Below are 19,708 nucleotides of genomic sequence, written 5' to 3' on the forward strand. Positions count from 1 at the left end.
CAGGATTAAATGTCTTTGTTGACTAAACTTGTAACAAACTCTGCTGGCAGTTCCACTTTATTTTGTATACCATCAGCAGAATTGTGTTTAATCTTGGACTGGTGGAGGAATAAAAACGCTCTGCAGGCGTATTTCCTGAACTGCAGATGTAGAGTTGCATTTGCATAGCAAGGCCAAATGACTGAAAATGCCATCCTGCAATGTAGCACTCTCTCTTCAGCTCTGGTTTTGATTAGCAGTCTTCAAAGGCTTTTGACAAGCCTTTCCTCAGCCCCTGGTTAGCACATCACTGACTGTGGTGTTTCATCTCAGTGGTTATAAACCCTGCAAATGCAGTGACATAAACAGATGCATTTGCAGGTACCAATTGTTCTGGCAAAGAGGTTTCACAGTCTTTTTATGGCATTTGTCATTCCCATTTCTTGTGGGAGCTGTGCACCATCAGAGCTAAATAGTGGACTTTCCTGTTTTGAAGAATACACCTATCCTCTCTATGAATGAGAAAAAAATCGTGCAGGGACAAAACAGAGCTATTTTCTCCATCAGTGCTGTTTCAAAATGAAGGGAGTCTTTACATGCAGCTTGAAGTCAATAGAATTTGTTTAGACACTTTTGAAAGATGTATACAAACGAGGTCCTTATCTGCTCCATCATCTTATATGCAAGAGAGACCCTCAGTCCTCCCGAGCACCCTCAGCATTTCTCCAGATAACCTTGACGTTGCACATGCATTGCTGTGTGCCAGGAAAGCCTTCTGATGAGCAGATCCCCTCTACAAGAGCTTTGGGGACTGGAGTCCTGCAACAGTAAATAACTGTGCTGGTTGTACCGGAGACCAGCCCTGAAGTCTGGCTGCTGCTGCAATGCCCAACCCTGTTCTGATATTTAAGAGTTTAATTAAGAACTTACGTTCAAGCAGTGAAGTGATTGTCTGTTATCTCTAGTGCTGCAGTCCTGTGATGCTGGATCCTCTTCTGAAGGCCCAGTTCTCAATCTCCGCATAATTTTTTTCTCCTGGTGCATGATGCATATGCGATGAGCTGCCAGCTGGCAGTCTGTGTGGGATCCCAGCACGCTCTCCAGGAGCAGCAGCCAGGTCAGGATGATGGGGAAAGGGAACCACCAGTGACTGCTTGGTGTGAGCTGCAGCAGCACCATCTCTGCACCAAGCATGGGAGAGCAGCTTGCAAAACCTATAAAGTTGTGATTATCTTTCTTTGCACTCTCAGCTGTGCTCAGTGCTTGATGGTGGGGCAGGGCAGCAGCTCCGGCACAGGACGGCATGTCTGTGGGTGAGCTTTGCCCTTGCGCAGTGGGTGCATTTGGCTCTGAGCACCCTGTGTCCCCTTTGCAGGGATGCTGCTCACTGCTGAAGGGGGTGCCATGGGCTGTGTGTCCTTCCGAGCTTGGCTCTGAGGGTGCCCCCAGGCTTGGCTGGCAAGTCCTACCTCCTGGTTTGTGGGAGCGTGGCATTTGCTGAATGGGGCATCTGGAGAAGGAGGGTAGAGCTGGGCACGTTTGATGCAGCGATTTTGTCATTAGCTCTTGTCATCTTTAATGGAAATGGTTTGGTGTCTCTTTGAGACCACCTAAAGTAGTTGTCATGGAGGTCTGCACTTATGAGGCAGCATGGGCGAGCCTGGGCGGTGCCTGGAGAGTGCAGCTCCGGCAGGGCAGAGCGAGACCCCAGGACATGTCCTGCAGCAGTCGATTTACTTAGTGCTGCCTGCAGGGAAATAATCCCTGATGGGGTAAACCAGGCCTTCTGGCTGTGCTCACCAGCAGGGTATGGTGAACACATCGTCCTCCATCATTGCCACCCTTGATGCTTTTCTGGTTTCCACTGCTCTTGGAACTGTCAGCACTGTACAGCCAGTACAAGGCTGTTCCCTGCCCTCAGTGTTCATTTGCCCTATGCCTGCAGCCCCTGTGCAGCAAACCCTGAGGCATCGCAGGACTTTGTGGTTGGAGAAGCTCTCCTCTCCGCCAGCCCAGCTCCTGTGGCCAGGTGTCTTCATCTTACCCAGATTTCCCCAGATTCAGGCTAGCTCTTGGCTCATGCCAATTCTCTCTTCTCCTGCACTGCCATATTAACTTAGTATTTTCCTTGTTTCTACCATTTTAAGTATTATACTTTAAATGGCCTGAAACCCATAGTTTAAATTTAGCCTCTGGAAGGGCACTGAGCCATACTGGGAACCTAATCCTGTGGTAAAGAAGCCTTGGGTCATTTAATTGCCCTAATCTTTTAAAATAATGAGCATGGCCCTGCACTGCAGCCCAGCCACCCTCCACCTGCCAGCACCCTGCCCAGGGGTTGATGTCAACATTTCCAGCCTCGTGTCTCAGGTACCTGTCTAAAAGCAGGCAGGGGCTTTGACTTGTCCCACAGTGCTGTGAATAGTGATGGAGAAGGAATAAATTTACAGGAGGTGTAATGGGGTGTTAATGACTGACTGCCAGGGGTTAATGACATGAGGCAAAGCACTAGAGCATCATTAGCACAGTGTGAAAAATTAACCTGAGCCAAACTGATAAGTGGGGCTGGGACACAGTCCTTGGGTATGCATGTAGGAGTCCTGGCAGTGCTCCAACCTAAAGGCTAAAAACCTGGGAGAAAAAAATAAAGGGTCAAAATGTATAGTCTTGTCAAGAGTCTGTATTTTAGCAGTTCTATGATTTTGGGGAGCTGAGTCAGGATTTTTGAACACTAAGAGCTGGCAGTGCTGAGGTGTACGTGGATGTGTGCTATCAGCACCTGGTAATGTTCAACTCTTTCATCTGCTTTTTTTTTTTTTTTATATTCTTATAAAATACTTCCAGCCCTGACCTCCTGGTCCTTCATACATATGTATTTGTGTATATAAATAGAGAAAAAATACATGTATATTAAAAATGTACATGAACACACAAAACCACATACATACACATATATCATAAAATCATGGAATGGCTTGGGTTGGAAGGGGCCTTAAAGACCATGAAGTTTCAAACCCCCTTGCCCCGGGCAGGGACACCTTCCCCCCCCCAGCCCAGGGTGCCCGCAGCCCCATCCAGCCTGGCCTTGAGCCCAGCCAGGGATGGGGCACCCACAGCTGCCCTGGGCAGCCTGGGCCAGCGCCTCGCCACCCTCACAGTGGAGAATTTCTTCCTGATATCTCATCTAAATCTACTCTCTTCAGTTCGAAGTCTTTCCCCCTTGTCCTATCCTTATGTTTCCTTGCAAAAAGTCTCTCCAGCTTTCTTGTAAGCCCCCGTCAGGCACTGGCAGGCTGCTCTAAGATCTCCCCGCAGCCTTCTCTTCCCCAGGCTGAACCGCCCCAGCTCTCAGCCTGTCCCCACAGGAGGGGGCCTCCAGCCCCCTGATGTGTGTCCCACTTCTGGCCCTGCTCCAACAGGTCCGTGTCCTTCTTATTTTGGGGCCCCAGAGCTAATGTATGTAAGTGATGTTGGTCGCACAGGGCAAGCAGGCATATCTATCTCTATCTCTTATCTCCATCTTTATATCATCATCTATATCTGTCTATAGATGCATACATATATGTGCTCAGAGCGCAGCGGTTGTTCTGCTGTGGAAGCTACAACCATCACCCTTGTTCCCACCAGCCATGGCTAGGGCAGTGCTGCTGTGTGACAGTGGTGGCCTTGGCCAGTGCCCGAGGAGTTAGCCACCGCACAGATTAGTAGGCATGTGCCTAAAACTTTCCAGTTTGCTCTAAGGTCAGGAACCTTTTCTAGCAGTTAGAGAAAATGACTGTCAAAGGGATGGAGTGTGCTGGACCCAGCCACACTGTGCCAATCGGATTTCAGAATTAAACTTGGGTTTATAAATATTTCATTTAAATGTCATTTTCCCTGATGAGAATTGAAACAGTTTGCTGGATCAGCTCAGGTGCCTCTGAGCCCTGGATTCTTGGAGGGATCATCCTTTGGGAATGCAGGTCTCTGGCCAGAGGGACACCTCATGCGGGGCTGGAGGGGGTGGTGAGGAGGAGGAGGGGAAGGAGGAGGAGGAGAAGGGGGGATTAAAGGGCTGGGGAGAAGTGAATGGGAATTGCCCCCCACAGAGGCAAGGGGTGAAGTGTGGGGCCCGACACAGGAGAGGGGGAAGATTTTATACCTTTTTCTGTTCCTCTGGACGTTTGTCCAGCAGTGTTGGTGAGTGCTGAGTGGGGACGGCTGGGCATGCTGGCACACACTGGTGCCAGAGACCTGCTGCTTTTTGCATATGTTTTTCTGACCGAGAAAGAACTAAAGAGCTCAGAGTTAAATTTCTATCTTCATCTCCTCAGGTTCATACACCCGTGGATCAGCCAGCACTCCAGGTGCCCACCTGACCCAAATGCAGTTTGGAAAACAGAGCTCTGGGGCATTGGGCCAAGTGGGAGATGTGGGTTGTTCCCTGCAGGGTGAATTCACCGGCATCAGTGTCACCATCAGGGCTTGGAGCTGCCAGCTTTGCCAGTGCCAGCCTGGGCTCGTCCTGCACCACGTCAGCAGCGGCAGCAGCACATTGCCCAGCGCCGGGGTCTGCATGCAAGGATGTGCAGCAGCGTTTGCTCCAGATAAATGTCGATTGACTGCATAATTGTATGAAACAATCCTCCTGTTTCTTTGTATTTCGCAGGGACTGGCATAAATTAACATTTCCTAACTCTGTCCTTGGAAAATCCATGTCTGCTTTTCCAAATGCCATAGGAAAACTGCTTACGGAAAGCAGCCTCTTTGCTGGGTACCTGCAGGGAGCTGGGCTGCTTCTGTAGAGCTCCAGTAACAAATTTGCTCATGGCAACTTTATTATTTTTTAATGCAGGGTGCTGGGCCTATTAGTTTGCAGTAATTCCTGCAGCTGGCAGCTGCAATAATGCAACAGAAGGTCACATTTTATGTTGATTCAGCATGGATACATAGCAAATTGCTTTACTGGATCTGTCTGTCCGAGCCCATGGTAAATTCTGCTCCTGGTGAGTCTGAGGATTTGGCACTTTGGCAAAAAGCCACCCCGTCCCCTGCTCTGCTGAGCTGGCACAAAAAGCAGGAACTCGCAGGACCCCTGAAACAACTGCCTGCCTCCAGTGCCTGCATGACCATGGCCACTTGCTTTTCTCCCTTCCTAAATGAACAGCTGTCCCCCTGACCTCTTCTTCTGTCCTCCTCTCAATGGACTGTCAATAAAAGGTGTGTGGCAACAGGTGAAGCTGGGAAGACCCAGCACCCTTCTCTTGCTGCATGGCTCATCCCGCTCTTCCGGGGCACATTGTTCCCCTCTCTTTGCCTTTCCTTAGCCTATTTAGGTTGTGAGCTTTTATTTTTATCTTCTGCACAGCTTTTCCTGTTCATGACATTTATAAGGTGGGGAGATCTCGGCAATCTCCCATTTGCTTGAAATACTTATTCAGTCTCTGGCACTTACACCCTGGCTTGCTACAGAACTCTCCTGGAGCTTATTATAAATATTAATGGCTTTACTTTCATGAAATCCCTAGGAGCTAAAGTGGTGTTTTCCACTTTATGATGTGAAAGATCATCGCTGGCTTCCTCTGGTGCTCTTGTGTCCAGCCTGCTCCCCCTGGGCATGGTGCGGTGGGTGGGGGTGTGGGTGCACGGCGAGGCTGGGTGAGTGCTGCCCTTCGGCGGGCTCAGAGGAACATCTTCAGGTGGCCAAGGAGAGCCCCTGTGTTCCCTCTCCATCTCTGCATGGGGAGGACAGGACTGGCAACACATCCCAGTTGAGGCAGGAGGAGCAGGGGGACACATGGTGGGGCAGCGCCCTGGATGTGCTGGGCTGGGGGCTACCTTGCTCCATCACTGCCCCATGACAGCACCCATGGTGGCAGTGGGGCGGGGGGACCCACTGGCTCCGATGTCCCCTCTGATGGTCGGGGGATGCACTGTGCTGGCACAAGCCGCTCCTGTGTGTCCCTGGGTCCCGTGGTCCCCAGGCCAGGGATGCTTTCATTGTTAAACCTGTTCAGTGGTGTACACCTAGGTAAAATGGACAATCCTTGCTTTTCTCAACGTGGAAGATTCACTTTAGGCTGAAAACCTCATGCCGAAAGAATTTTGGATATTTCTAGTTCCATATTAATTGGTCTTCATGTAATCCATCTTTCATCTAATGTAGCAGCTTTATACACCATGCAGTGTTTGCCTTCTCTTTCAGTTAATGTTATCTACAAACCATTACTGGGTTTTTTGAAGTCTGCCTGAGTCCTGGAGGCCTTGGCATGCCTCACATCTAGCTGTTCTGAAGCTGTTTTCCACTAAACAGGACAGCAACTGTGACTGAGGGGTTCTTTTTCACTGATGACTAAGGTCTGCTTGCAAGAGTATGTACATCATGCAGAGATGCCCAATGGAGAAAGAACAGTGCAATAATGGGCTCAGATAATTAAGCCAAGTTTCATATTAAGTGTTTTTTATCTTCCCCAGCAAGCCAACAAAAAATGTCTCTTCTGATGTCTGTCAGCCCCTTTCAAAGTCCAGGGAACGAGGGAGAGGCAGAATGGCAGCAACAGCTCCAGCTTCATTTTAATGAAGATTTCTCTGTTCCTGCAGTTGAAGTGAAAATTGAAGTTGTGATACCCGAGAAGGAGAGAAGCAAGGAGGAGATGTCGCCCAATGGGAAAGCCAGCCCCCTGATCTACAAAGTCAATGGAACTGCCCGGCATTATCATCTTGAAGAGCATCCCATTGCTAGCAATCCCTACCACAACCCAAAGGATGTGGTGGAAGCGTCTGTGTGCCATGTGAAGGACCTGGAAAATGGACAGTAAGTGCCTAAAATTTTTGCAGGTGAAACTTGAGAGACCTTATAACCTAAACCAAACCCCCTATCTTATTCTTCAGAGTTTCTGGAGAGGAGAATTTAACTTAATAAAATATTAATTTGTTTTTAATCTTTAAAAATTGCTTCATGGACAAGTGACAACTGTTTTTTTACCAGAAGGTCTGCTGTTCCCTGCACAGTCTGCCCTGGGACTCATCTTAGAAAAATGTGACGTTGTGTGGCAGAATTTCTCAACAGGCTCTACTCAGCTTGCATTAGACAACCCCGACAATTTTTTATGAATTTATAGCCTTAGTAGTTTTAGTAGTGCATGGGTGGAGCTGATGGAGCAGATAGTGTGGTAAGCCTCTTCTGCAGTGCCTTGCTCTTCTAGCTGAGTTCTTCTCTTTCAATTTGCTCTTTCACCAGGGATGCAGTTTTCCAAATTTTTTGCTAACTGCAACACACTTCAGCTGTATACAGTTTCGCTACTCTGATTTAAAAGTTTTTTCATTGTGATGGGAATTTTTGTGTTAGACCGTTCTACAAAAGGATGCACCAGATTGCTGAATTAAATCTTCACATGATGAGATGTGGCTGATGCTGCAAGCTCTGCTGCAGCTCAGAGTAGTGCTGGGGGGACTTCAGGACCTGGAGGCAGATGGCCTCCTCCAGTGAGAGATGGGGGTGAGGAGTCAGTAGAGATGCACTGGATTGGAAGGCAAGCACAGTGGCTGCAGGGAGGCTTCTAGGAGATGATGGGCAACCCACTACCTCCTGCACAGTGAGCAGCAGCAGCAAGGCTGGGGAAGAGGGAACCTGAGACAGAGCACAGGCAGTGGCCTTGAAGCTGGAGTGAAGTAGAAAGGGGAGACGATGCTGGGAAATACTGGTTGCACAAGAAGAGTCCTCCTCCAGTGTCATGGCTGAACACTAAGTGTTCCTGGAGGCAGCTTCTGCTGACTTCATGTTTGAGATGTTACTAGAAGAGTGTGCTCTGCTTCAGTGCCCCAGCGCAAGAAGGATGTTGGAAAATTAGGGCTGCGGTAGATACATTGACTGGAAAGCATGCAATATAGTAGATGGAAAGATCCAAAGAGCTCTGCTGGTCATGAGGAAGGTGAGGAGGGATCTCGCTGCAGTCTGTGAGAACATACCTGGCTGCAGGTGGCTGTGGCAGGGAGTTCCTCAGCTAAAGCCAGGGCTAGAAACTGGCATTGGTCTGGAAACTGACCTCATGCTTCAACCATGTGTGCATTCAGCTACTGAAACATGCTACCGAGTATGGCAATGGATTTGCCATCACTAGACATTTTAAGTTGAGAATAACTTTTTTTCTGGCAGGCTAAGTCTAGCTGAAAAGAGAGGTGCTGTGAGAAGGGCCTGTGGCTCATGTAAGCAATGTGCCAGACCAAAGGAGTCCCTTCTCACTCTGATACCCAGAGGGATTTTCTAGGATGCTTCTCTCAAGGAGTGTGCTGGGCACAGATGTGCGTGGACACAGCAGCAGTGCAGGCCACTGGCACAAGAGTTTGGGCACTTCCACGTTGTGTTAGTGGAGTCTGCAAGCACAAGGTACTCTTTCTGCCCACCCTTTCTATCCTTCTGGTACCAAGATGGTCTCAGCAGAACCAGTAATAGATAATGGAAGATAAGCTCTGGTGCTGCTGTACCCAGCCAGCCTCCCAGCAGGCTAACTGGGGGAGGTCAATGAGCTGCAGACAGAAAACAGCCCCAGCGCTCCCTCAGCTCCTGAGCAAAGGTCTTTTGCAGGCCAGAGCTGAATTCTAGCTGGTGCTTCTGAAGTGGGGAGTGGAGTGGGGCAACAGGACAAATTCCCAACTGAGTAAATAGCTCAGTGGGGAGCAGTGCAGCATAAATCATCCTCTTGCTTGCTGTGGAGCGAGTGTGGGATTGGGAGCCTTGCAGGTGGCTGTGTGCTGCCTTGAAGACATCAGGTCTTGTTTTTGACTCTCTCAGATCACACAGTTCCTTGGGTAAGTTGTAAACTCTTCCACTTATCTTATCTTCCCATAGAGTTATGGTTGTCATTTAACCTGAAGTGCTGCACAGCTGAGGAATGCAGTAGGACTTGTACTGCTCTATTCCCTTTGTGCTGATGGAAGAACCTCCAAGTGCCAAGTGTCCTACACCGGGAGGGAGCGGAGCTGCATCACTTGGGTGTGGGGCTGCCAATTTACTGGGACAAAACAGCTCCCAGGGGCAGGCATTGCAAGCTCTGCTGCTGTTTTCACCTGAGGTAGCAAGGAAATTGAGCATTTGACCTTACTCTAGTGAGACAGTTGATGCAGGTGGAGCAGGCGCCCGCACGAAATCTTGCCCAGGGTGGGTCTGGAGGTGTTACAGGGATGCTGGTGGACTAAGCCCTGGTCTCAGCTGTGTTGCTGTGATGCAGCGAGTGGGACAGGTGTCTCTATAGGGATAGAGTTGATCTGTCCTAAAGAGCAATGAGCATGCAAGGTGAGTGCCATTCTTCTCAGACCCTGGGACCTATTGTGCATGAACAGCATTCAGGGATCACACATGCTCAGTAGCTTTCTTGAGCGTGTGGGGTTTGCTGTGTGCACAGTGGTGTATTTGGTACACAAGATGCAACATGCCAGGTTTGCTGTAGAGATGGTCCACTTCATGCAATGGGAACAACCAGGATTTCCAGATAAACATCAAATTGTGCAGGGACATGCTTTCTGGCTGGTAGAGGGGAACTTTCCATGCAACAGCAGCTCTGTGCTCTGCACCCAGCTCCCTGCAAAACCAGGGCTCATTTGTCTCTCTACTTTCCTCCATGGTTAGCTGGAAGGCTCTATTGTAAGGAAGCAGCTGCTGCTAACTGCATTGGGTCATGGATTGCACAGGGTGTATCTGGGCTGTTGGCTGGAAAGAGAGCACCTGATTGGGGAGAAAAGGAGGTGTGGACAGGACATGTTGGGATGAAGATCTGGTGGAGGCATAGTGAAAGAGCAGAGAGTAAACATCTGCTCAGTGCAGAGCAACATCAGGCTCACTCAACAATGCCTGAGCAGCCTGCAGTGCCCCTATGGTTGGAAATCTGCAGAAATCCCCTTGGCAAAGATCTGGGCAGGTGGAGGAGTGGGGGTCTCAGCACTGAAGCCTCTTGCATTCTAATCTCCACACTCTGCAGAGAGGGGCAATGCGGGCACCCTCTTGGAAATGATGAATGGTTGAAAGACTTATTTCAGTGGATAGTGCAACTGCCCAGTGTAATGCAACTGCCTAAACGCCAGTTCTGTATATGGTCTGCAGGGCTTCGAAACTCTTGCAAATAAAAGCACGTTTTTGCATTGCAAAACCTGTGCCAGGCCAGCCTGCAGCAAGCAGAGCAAGGGGGCACAGCTGGCTGTGTGCCACTGAGCACTGGGGAGGCTGCACGCCATTCCCGGGGAGACCTGGGCAGCCAGCTGCTGTGGGAAAATGCACCCATGGGAATGGGTGGGATGTGGGAAAATTTGGGATGCTGCACCCACACTGCAGCCAGTGCAGGGGTGTGTATCTCTCAGCACAACCCTGCTGAGCCGGAAGGCTGCAGATCTGCTCTCAGCCAAGCCAAGGGAGTTAGGAAGGATTTTCTAAAATGCTGCTTTCCAGTACTAATGGCATCATTAATCACTCATTTAGCAGATGGGGATGCAGACAAGGTGCATGATCGGCAAGGAGATGCTTTTGGCCAGGACAGGGCTGGCTGGTGCCTCAGGACCTCAAGACTGGCTTGGCCAGTCAAGGACCAGGTGACTGCAGCTGGGGAGTTGTGACCTGGAGAGCCTAAAAATTTCAAAGCTTTGTGTGCAAAGGATTCCTGCTGTGCTAATCATGCTTTTGTCCAGGGTACCACACAAGCAGCTTCGGTCTTTCAAAGAGCACCTGAATCTCTCCAGGGGAACGGCTCAAGGGTTAAGTTGGCTTCTAGGCAAATGCAGGGCTGAGTGCCAGCAGTGGCAGGGAGGCAAAGCCCCTCTGTGATGCAGGGCTGGGGCCAGCAGCCTGGAGCAGGCGGGCAGGTCCCTGTGTGAGCTTTACTCTGCAAAAACAGCTGAGGGAAACAGCAAGGTCACGGGTAGGTGCTCCTTCTACATGCTGAAAGGATTTATTCTGACCCCCTGGACCTGGGTGGAAATAACCAGCTGCCTCCTGAGCAGCTGAGGAGTTGGTTTGGGCCACCTCTTGTCACAGGGATGGATGAAGAAGCTGCCATCAGTGGCCCAGCTTGGATGTGCCTCAAGCTGGGACCAGTAGAGCCACCTCCAAAGCTGGCTTGGTGGCAGGAGTGTCCCAAACCTGTAAGTCACCTGGAGCCAGTGGTGAGCAAGTTGAAGGAGGGGGAGCCTGGTGGGACCAGAGCGGGGGTGCAGGACAAGTGTGCAGTGTTTGCTGCCAGGAAGGTGCTCTGCCATGTGTTTTCCTTGCTCCTCCTCCCCAGGATGCGGGAAGTGGACCTGGGCTGTGGGAAGGCTCTGCTCATCAAGGAGAGTGGTGAGTTCCACGCCGTGGGACACAAGTGTCCCCACTATGGGGCTCCGTTGGTCAAAGGTCAGTCTGCATCACATCCTAGGAGACTAACCGAGGGTATCAGTGTTGGCAAAAGACAGCTCGGTGTTCATCCAGCTGTGCTGTGGGGCATGGGGCAGTGCCAGGTTGCACACTCAGCATCATCTTGGCATGTTCCTTGGGGGAAGGCATGGGCAGAAAGCTGGGGGTGCTCCTGGGAGTGCTTTGCTGCGTGTCTGGTTTGCTGGTGACCCCAGCTTGCCACTGCTGGTCACAGGGCCGGGACTTCTTTGGGTGAGTTTGAAGAACAAAACAGCATAGGCACCATTGAATTCGGCTCTGCTTCATTCCTCAGCTGGAGCTGAACTTGTGTTGGGTGGCATGAAGCAGCTGCAGCTTGCTGTCCCCATGCAAAGCCTGGTTTTATGGGGCTTTTCATATTGTTCTGTTTATCAGTTCCCAGCCACAAAGGAATTAAAAAAAAAGTCTTAAAGCGGGGGCAGGGAGGGGAAAGGAAATCACCTTATGATTTTTCAGGCCACTCAGTCTTCAAAAAACCCACAAACCCACAAAACCACAGCTCCTTTCAAATCAAAATCCTGTTTGTGGGGGAAGGAGAAGCTCTTTGGGCTGATGGGATCCTTTCAGTAGCAAAAAGAAGTGTTGCTGGTGTTACTGATTGAAGTGGGATGAGGTACAGTGGTTTCCTATCTTGGCACTTTGCTGGAGGTGGGATCCTGGAGAAGACAGCAGAGCATCCTGCTGAGTATGCTCTGGCCGCTGCTGGCCCAGCAGCAGTGCTGGGTGCAGCCAGCCACGCTCTCTGCCCCTTGCCTGGGGCTAGCAGCCTGCTGAGCAGGGCAGAAGAGCCCCATGCTGCTTCAGTGGCCACAGAGGCAAGAACCTGCCTGCCTTTAAGAGACCTGTGGGTGCACCCCTGAGACTGGCCGCCCGCAGGGATCTCACTGGGGAATACAGGCTTTGCTGCAGAGGTAAGTGCAGGGGCTGCCCCTGTGTCCCCACGTGTGGTGGGTGATGAGATGCAGCACTGCTGTGCCTCAGCAAGTGAAGGCAGAAGCTCAGGACCGGCCTGGCATGACTGAATTGTAGCTGTTCACTCTGCCCTGGTGGTGTGAGCCAGCTCCTTCAGGCAGGGAAAGCCAAAGTCCAAGGTAGCAGCCTCTGAGCAAACACTTGCAAGGAGTGAACTCATGGCTTTGGGCATGCCCCACGCTTTCCCGACTCCTTGCTGTGACAGGATCAGGTCTGAAACACACTTGCTCTAAATTAGTCATGCTCTGCTTGAGGCATTGCTTGCTCGGGGTGCTACTGGGGCTTGTGGAAGTGACTACGAGACCCTGGGGACTGCAGCCCCAGGCCCTGCTGGAGAGCAAGATTATATCCCAGGCAGAGCAGGCAGCTTTGGAGCTGTGCTCAGAGGCACTGGAAGGGCACTGTCAGCGAGGACATTTTAGATGGGATCCGTCATGCAGGATGGGAGCAAACCCCAGTTGGTAACTGTTTACCCTCTGTCCCAAATGGCTGGACCATCCCATGTGCAAGTTAAGAGAACTCCACATCAAGTAGCCAAGATGCTGTTGACCATCCAGGCCCACAACAGCTGCCATGTGTCCTGTAGGAGAAGTGACACCTCTGGGTGAAGAAGGAGTGCCACGGGGGCATGCTCACAGAGTTCGAACTTTGAGGTGGCTCTGTGTGGAGCGGCACAGCTCCTGCTGGCTGCTGCAAGAGGCTCTGGGCAGCAACCTGCAGCCTTCAGGAGGTCAGCCTCGCTCAGATTGTGAAGAAGCCAAGAAGCCCACCGTCACCATCACCTGCCTGGTCAGGTCATGGCAGCTTGATCTCAGTGGGCTGCAGGCAAGGGTGGAGGGCAACTGTAGGGCAAAACCAACTCTGCTCTGCCATGTTCACTGTAGGGGTTTTGTCCAAAGGAAGAGTCCGCTGTCCCTGGCATGGAGCTTGCTTCAACATCGGCACAGGTGACATAGAGGACTTTCCTGGCTTGGACAGCTTACCCAGGTTCCAGGTGAGAACTTTGTTCTTGAAGCAGCAGAGGAAATCACAGAATCACAGCATGGCTTGTGTTGTAAGGGACCTTTAAAGATCTCCTAGTCCAACCCCCAGCCATGGGCAGGGACATCTTTCACCAGCCCAGGCTGCTCCCAGCCCCGTCCAGCCTGGCCTTGGACACTGCCAGGGATGGGGCACCCACAGCTTCTCTGGGCAACCTGATCCAGTGTCTTACCACCCTCATTATAAAACATTTCTTCCTTATGTCCAATCTAAATCTCCCCTCTTTTAGTTTAAAACGGTTGCCCTTTGTCCTATTGCTACAGGCCCTACTAAAATGTCTCTCCAGCTTTCTTGTAAGCCCCCGTCGGGCACTGGCAGGCTGCTCTAAGGTCTCCCCGCAGCCTTCTCTTCCCCAGGCTGAACTGCCCCAGCTCTCAGCCTGTCCCCACAGGAGGGGGGCTCCAGCCCCCTGATATGTGTCCCACCTCTGCACTCACTCCTGCCCTTCTGATGTTGGGGACCCCAGAGCTGGGCGCAGCGCTGCAGGTGGGGTCTCACGGGAGCAGAGCAGAGGGGCAGCATCCCCTCCCTCGCCCTGCTGGCCACGCTGCTGGGGATGCAGCCCAGGACACGGGTGGTTTTCTGGGCTGCCAGCAAACCCTGCCGGGTCATGTCTGGCTTTTCATCCACCAGTACCCCCAAGTCCTTCTCAGCAGGGCTGCTCTCGAGTCCCTTCATCCCCCAGCCTGTATTGATACTGGTGAGTGCCCTGGCCCAGGTGCAGGACCTTGTGCTTGGCCTACTTGAACTTTTTGAGGTTCGCAGGGGCCCACTTCTCCAGCCTGCCCGGGTCCCCCTGGACGGCATCCCTTCTCTAGAGTATCAGCTGCACCGCTCAGCTTGATGCCATCTGCAAAATGGCTGTTTGCACTGGAATAAGCATGTCTTTGAAGGTGTGGAGCACACATTTTCCTAGCAGATGCTGGGGTGGCCAGTGGAGAGCAGCACCTTACCCAGCTGTCCTTCCTCCCCTGCAGCTCCCCTTGCCACCCACTCACAGGCATCGAATGCCTCCTGGGAGCCTGACAGTGGAGGTGCGCGCTCGGAGGTCTCTTGAGCAGGAGTGGGGTGGGACTGAGAAACCAGCCATAAGCCTGAGAGAGAAATCAGGTTTTACATTGACCATCAGTGTTCAGCTGGGGTGAGCTCTGCCGCCTGGGCCACTCTTGCAGGAGACCTGGTGAGACCTGTTCATTAGTTGCAGAGGGTGTAATCAACCTCTGCACGCCAGAGACTCTCACTGTCCTACAAAACGCTGCTCTCCTGTCACCCTTAGGTGAAGATTGAGAAGGAGAAGGTGTACATCCGAGCAAGCAAGCAGGTGAGGGACCACTGGCATCCCAAAATCAAGGCCCATGCTTTTGTGTTTTGCTCTGTGTGCATGGGGTTGGGGGTGGGGAAATGCTTTTCTTTTGGTTCTCTGATAGGGGCAGCAGTGCCTGAACAGTGATGTGTGAGCATCCAACACGGGTAAACCAAAGGTCGGCCTGGCCTAGTCCTGTCTCAAGCAACAGCCCAAAGTCTGTAGAGAGGCACAAGTGGAGCAGGGCAGAGGTGTTGTGTTCCCCTCCTGCCCTGCTCATGCACCCCAGCCTCCCTGCAGCTGCCACACACCTGAGCTGGGGTGTCCATGGATTCAGGTCTTACTAGCTGTTTGTCCTGAACTTGTCCTATGTTTCCTTAAGCTCACAGCAACTTTTCATTCAGCTGGCCCATGGAAACAGGTCTCTTCCACCAGCCTTCTGACCTTGTCTGTTGGGTCTGAATGTGGCACAGCGATGACAGAGGTTGTTGTGCTTCGTCTTGAGCCCAGACATCAGCTCTTTGCTGGAGAGGAACCTGGTGCATGGGCAGGGAGGGCTCTCATCCCCCCAGGCAGCATGCAGAATGAGGCCCATTCAGGCCACTGCCATCTTTCTTTCCATGAAGAGCTGCCTTCTGATGCACATTTGCCTGTATGTGTGTGTGAATTCAGTGGCTCAGAGCCAGCTAGACCCTTACAGCACTTGGTTTAGATCCAGAGAGGTCACCTGAATGGCAGAACTTCTACTCCAGCTGATTAGGGTGGAATATGATAAAAAGGGTTGAGCCTGTTCCCTCTACCAGAAACAGATTTTGGCCTCAGATGCCTGGTGACAGGGGGTCTGTGCAGCAGACCTACAACAGCATATGTCCTCGGGTGTGCTCTGGTTGGTTGGACAAGTCCATCAGCTTCTTTGGGTATCAGAGATATACAGGCTTTGCTCAGGTGCAGGATGAAGTTCCTGATGGGACTTATGCATTTCCATCTCACCTGTTGGTTGCAGAGTTGCGCAATGACACACCTGAGCTGCTTTTTTCATTTTTTTCCCAGCTCTGTGTACCTGGATGAGTTTGCAGAAGACAATGGATTTATTTTTCTTTTGCACCTTGTAAGGGGGTGGTGGACTGGATGGTGGAGAGGTATTTGGTTGAGCGTGGGTTTGGGGTCCTTGTTGGGCACAAGGATGCAGTTGTTCCCTTTCTATCCAAGCTGGTTTATGACAGTAGTGTAGTTGTGCCCATTCCTGCCTGGCTACCCAGGTTAAAGCTGAGAAAAAATAATGACTTTTCTTCTTGTTGTTGTTGGCATAGGCTCTTCAGACACAGAGGAGGACAAAGATGATGGCAAAGTGCATCTCCTTGAGTAACTATAACCTGAGCAGTACCAACGTGCTGATCATCGGTGCAGGTATTGGGTGGCATGTGCTGGCATTGCCATGTGTCCTGTCCCAGGCGAGTGTGCAGAAAGCAGGGTGTCTGTGTGCTGTGCACCTTCTGTCACCCCTCCTGTGTCCCTCCCTGTGCAAAGGGTCAGACCAGAGGATCTTCCTGAGCCTTGTCCTACACACTGATGGTCCAAAGGTGACCTGTACCTCTGGTCTTTGGGGATTTGTAGTTCCCTGTCACAGTCCTTTGCAGTGGGTACCCTGAACCTTCTTCCCTCTACACCCTCCCCAGATAGATCAGTAACCCCTGATTTCCACAACTGATAAGTGTAAAGTCCTCTCAGTCTTGTGATGTGAATATACCTTTTCTTCTTGGAGCCTGCACATCTCTATCTCATCCCCTTGCAGCTGCCTGCAGCTCCAAAGTTCTTACCTCAAGGTGCTTCTTTGAGCATAAACTCTTCCATTTTTTCCAGAAAATATTAAATCCCTGCATGAAATAGCAAAACTGCCAACCTATCTTTTCTTATCTCTTGTCCCAGATCCATTTGTGTAATGCATTTTTTGTAGAAAGCCTGATGGAGTGAATCCCATCTACCAAGTCTGCCTGTTTCTGGAATGGGTTGGATGCCAGGCTGGACCATGTGGTGGTGAAATGGAGGGTGGGAGGAAGACACAAGCCGTCTGGTGTTGGACATGGGACTTGGAGGGAATGGCTGCTCTTGGCACATGTGTTCATACTTGATTAAAGCCCTCAGGTCACCAGATCTAAGTTGTGGAGATGGGGAGCACACTGCTATCTCTTGCTCCTGCCATATAAGTTGCAGCTCACAGCCTGAGCAGGGGGGAAAACCAGCTTGGCTGGCTTTTCCCTTGCTGCTGGGTAACATTTTTTCCCTTCCTTGTGCCCCTGCTGTTTGTTGACTGAAAGCCAGAGTGTGACACTCTTGCTCCCTGAGGTCAGCTGATCCGTCCTAGTGTTCAGCAGGGCTGGACAGTCATCAAAATCCTCAGCAAAGTCACGCCATAGGCAATGTTAGCCATTGCTGAAGGAACTTTCTCAGGCTGGACCAGCTAAATTTAGCAGTCTATTGAAGACCAAGATCTGGTCTGGTGGATGGGAAAGGAGATTTCAAAGCTGGGGTTGTGAGGAAGAGGTGTTGGGAAGAGACTACATATCCAGCCCTGCATCAAGGACCAAGATCCACAGAGCTGAAGCGCAAGTGTCCACAGCCCCTTCCTCATGTGAGGTCTATCCTGGCATCTGTGCAGCATCAGTCCTGGCTCAGAATGCCCCAGGCAGCATGCACAGGATGTCAACCCACCTGTCTCTTCTTCCACTGTCCCCCTCCTCCACCAACAGGAACATTTTGCTGACAGACCAAACCATGCTACTGTCCAGGTCCATCTTCTTTATTGATATCACAGAAACTGTGGCCCTGAAAACATTCATCATTGAGCAGGGCTTCCTTCGTTGAGAAGAGGCTCAGGACTTCTCACTTGAGCTCTCAAATTGCACCAGTCTGGCCAGGGAAGAAGAGACATGCCCATCAGGCTGCCTGGTTGCAGGGACGCAGCATGCCCCAAGACAGATTCTTGTTTGATTTATCCTTTTTTTTGTGGTTAAAACCAAGCAAACAAAAAAAAAACCTCAAAGAAATTGCATGCAAAATACTCTACAGTGAAGCACGCAACCAACACTTCAGCCATGAAGGACTCCCTGCCCTCCATGTTCGGCTGTAAATTCACCAGGAGGTGGTCGAGTGTGCAGGGGGGAAACTGTGAGACCCTTCCCTGACTAGAGGAGTGCAAGGGTCTGAGTGGCTGCCCGTGCCCCTGAGCTTGTGAGAGGTGTGTAGGCATTGGCAGCACTCCTCAGGTGTGCCCTTTGTGGGTTGTGTGAGTTAAGGACAGGCAAGTCCCGCAGGGTCTTGATGTCATGCCCCACAGACAGAGGGTCCCTCCTGCTGCCTGGTGCGCCCACCCCAGCTGGCTTCCCATGCAAGCTGCTTGGCTTGGGAAGGGCTGTAAAAGTAAGGCCAGGGCTAGCAGAGATTGTGATTTTGGAGTCAGCCCTGCCTGGTGGGTTTTAGGAGCCAAGTGTGCAGACCTTGAAATGCCCCATACACATGGCTGCGGCTGGTCTTCCTTCTCCTTTAGGGGCAGCTGGACTGGTGTGTGCAGAGACCTTGCGCCAGGAGGGTTTCTCGGACAGGATTGTGATGTGCACGATGGACAGACACTTGCCCTATGACAGACCAAAGCTCAGTAAGGTTTGTATCACTTTGGGTATGTCACATTCCTCCCCTGTTTTAAAATTTGCTCTAGGACCTTTCCCCATTGTTACTCATTGCAGAGGCACGTTTGTTCCTTAATTGTCCTGTCTCTGTTTTCCCTTGAATTTTCTTTTCTGTTGATGACTGAAATATGAAACACAACAGAGGAGTCGTTCAAACTCTGAACTAAGAGCACTCCAGCACAGAAACAAGGGCGTTCCTCCCTGTGAGGGTGGCGAGGCGCTGGGACAGGCTGCCCAGGGCAGCTGTGGGTGCCCCATCCCTGGCTGGGCTCAAGGCCAGGCTGGACGGGGCTGGGAGCAGCCTGGGCTGGGGGGGGTGTCCCTGCCCGGGGCAGGGGGCTGGAACTCGATGGTCTTTATGGTCCTTTCCAACCCAAATCATTCTATGATTCTGTGATTCTTCATACATCTAGCAATAGCTGTCTTGGCCAGCTCATACATTCCTGTTATGTTTCTGGATCAAAATCTTTAGGGCAATGAAATGGGGCATGTGAACAAACTGTATTGTCTACCAGCTTTTTTATTAGTGCATGGTTCTTACTGCCCAGTGATGCTCCATGCCATAATTACTATGATTATCGGTCATAATCACAACTCGGTAACTTGATCTCAGTGCAAAGATCACCTTTTCTGGTACACAGCCCATTTTGCATTCCAATTTGTAGACACAGGATGATCTTCTAATAACGTTTTTTATTGCTGACCCCTGACCCTTACTTGACACCAAACAGCAACTCAGGTTGGACAGCAGCATTTAATCTTGAAGCTTGGGGATAACATAAGAACAGGTGATATATGTATTCCCCTTTATGTCAGGGATGCTTATATATGGGGGCTGGTACTTTACAATCGCAGCACCTAACTCTGCTTCCAGTCCCAAGGCAAAGCGATTTTCAAAGGAAGGCAAGTATACATGCAGCTTTTTGAGAGTGTTCAAGTCATTTCTGTGCTTGGACAAGACCTGCTTGAAGTTGGGGTGAGGAGCAGCTGGCTGAAACCTACATCCAAGAGTCACAGAGGTTGTGCTGGGGAGCTTGGAGAAGCTTGCAGTCCCTGTCCCAGCCAGGCAGCTCTCCGAAACACTTACCTCTGCCGTGTGAGTCTTAGACTGCCTTTTCCACTCTGTTAAATAATAACAAGCCAGAGATGTTATGTGTGGTTTGTTAAACCTCCACTAATCACCTCTGGCTGTAGTTGCTTTTAAAAGGTGCACAAAGCCCATGGAAGAGAAGGCAGAATTTTTGGGAACAGGCTAGAAAAAAAGGCGAATTTTCTTATTTATATTGTGAGTGGGACTAACCCTGGAAACAGTCATTAGAGGAGGAGCACACAAAG

The 19,708-nt window shown here is 51.0% G+C and overlaps 1 protein-coding gene across 10 annotated transcripts in view; it reads left to right on the forward strand.

Annotated features, from left to right (window-relative positions):
* Nucleotides 1-19,708, forward strand: part of AIFM3 (apoptosis inducing factor mitochondria associated 3) — a 53,683-nt gene that overhangs the window by 13,461 nt on the left and 20,514 nt on the right. For 4 of the 10 annotated variants that reach the window (XM_056325241.1, XM_056325252.1, XM_056325259.1 and 1 more), the window contains exons 3-8: nucleotides 6,559-6,772; nucleotides 11,226-11,335; nucleotides 13,231-13,340; nucleotides 14,664-14,708; nucleotides 16,001-16,097; nucleotides 18,235-18,347. In XM_056325241.1, the coding sequence (XP_056181216.1) occupies nucleotides 6,559-6,772; nucleotides 11,226-11,335; nucleotides 13,231-13,340; nucleotides 14,664-14,708; nucleotides 16,001-16,097; nucleotides 18,235-18,347 (689 nt within the window). The other 6 variants (XM_056325270.1, XR_008819550.1, XM_056325210.1 and 3 more) reach the window with 6 other exon arrangements.

The sequence above is a fragment of the Falco biarmicus genome, chromosome 1, assembly GCF_023638135.1.
Source record: "Falco biarmicus isolate bFalBia1 chromosome 1, bFalBia1.pri, whole genome shotgun sequence".
NCBI classification, from domain to species: domain Eukaryota; kingdom Metazoa; phylum Chordata; class Aves; order Falconiformes; family Falconidae; genus Falco; species Falco biarmicus.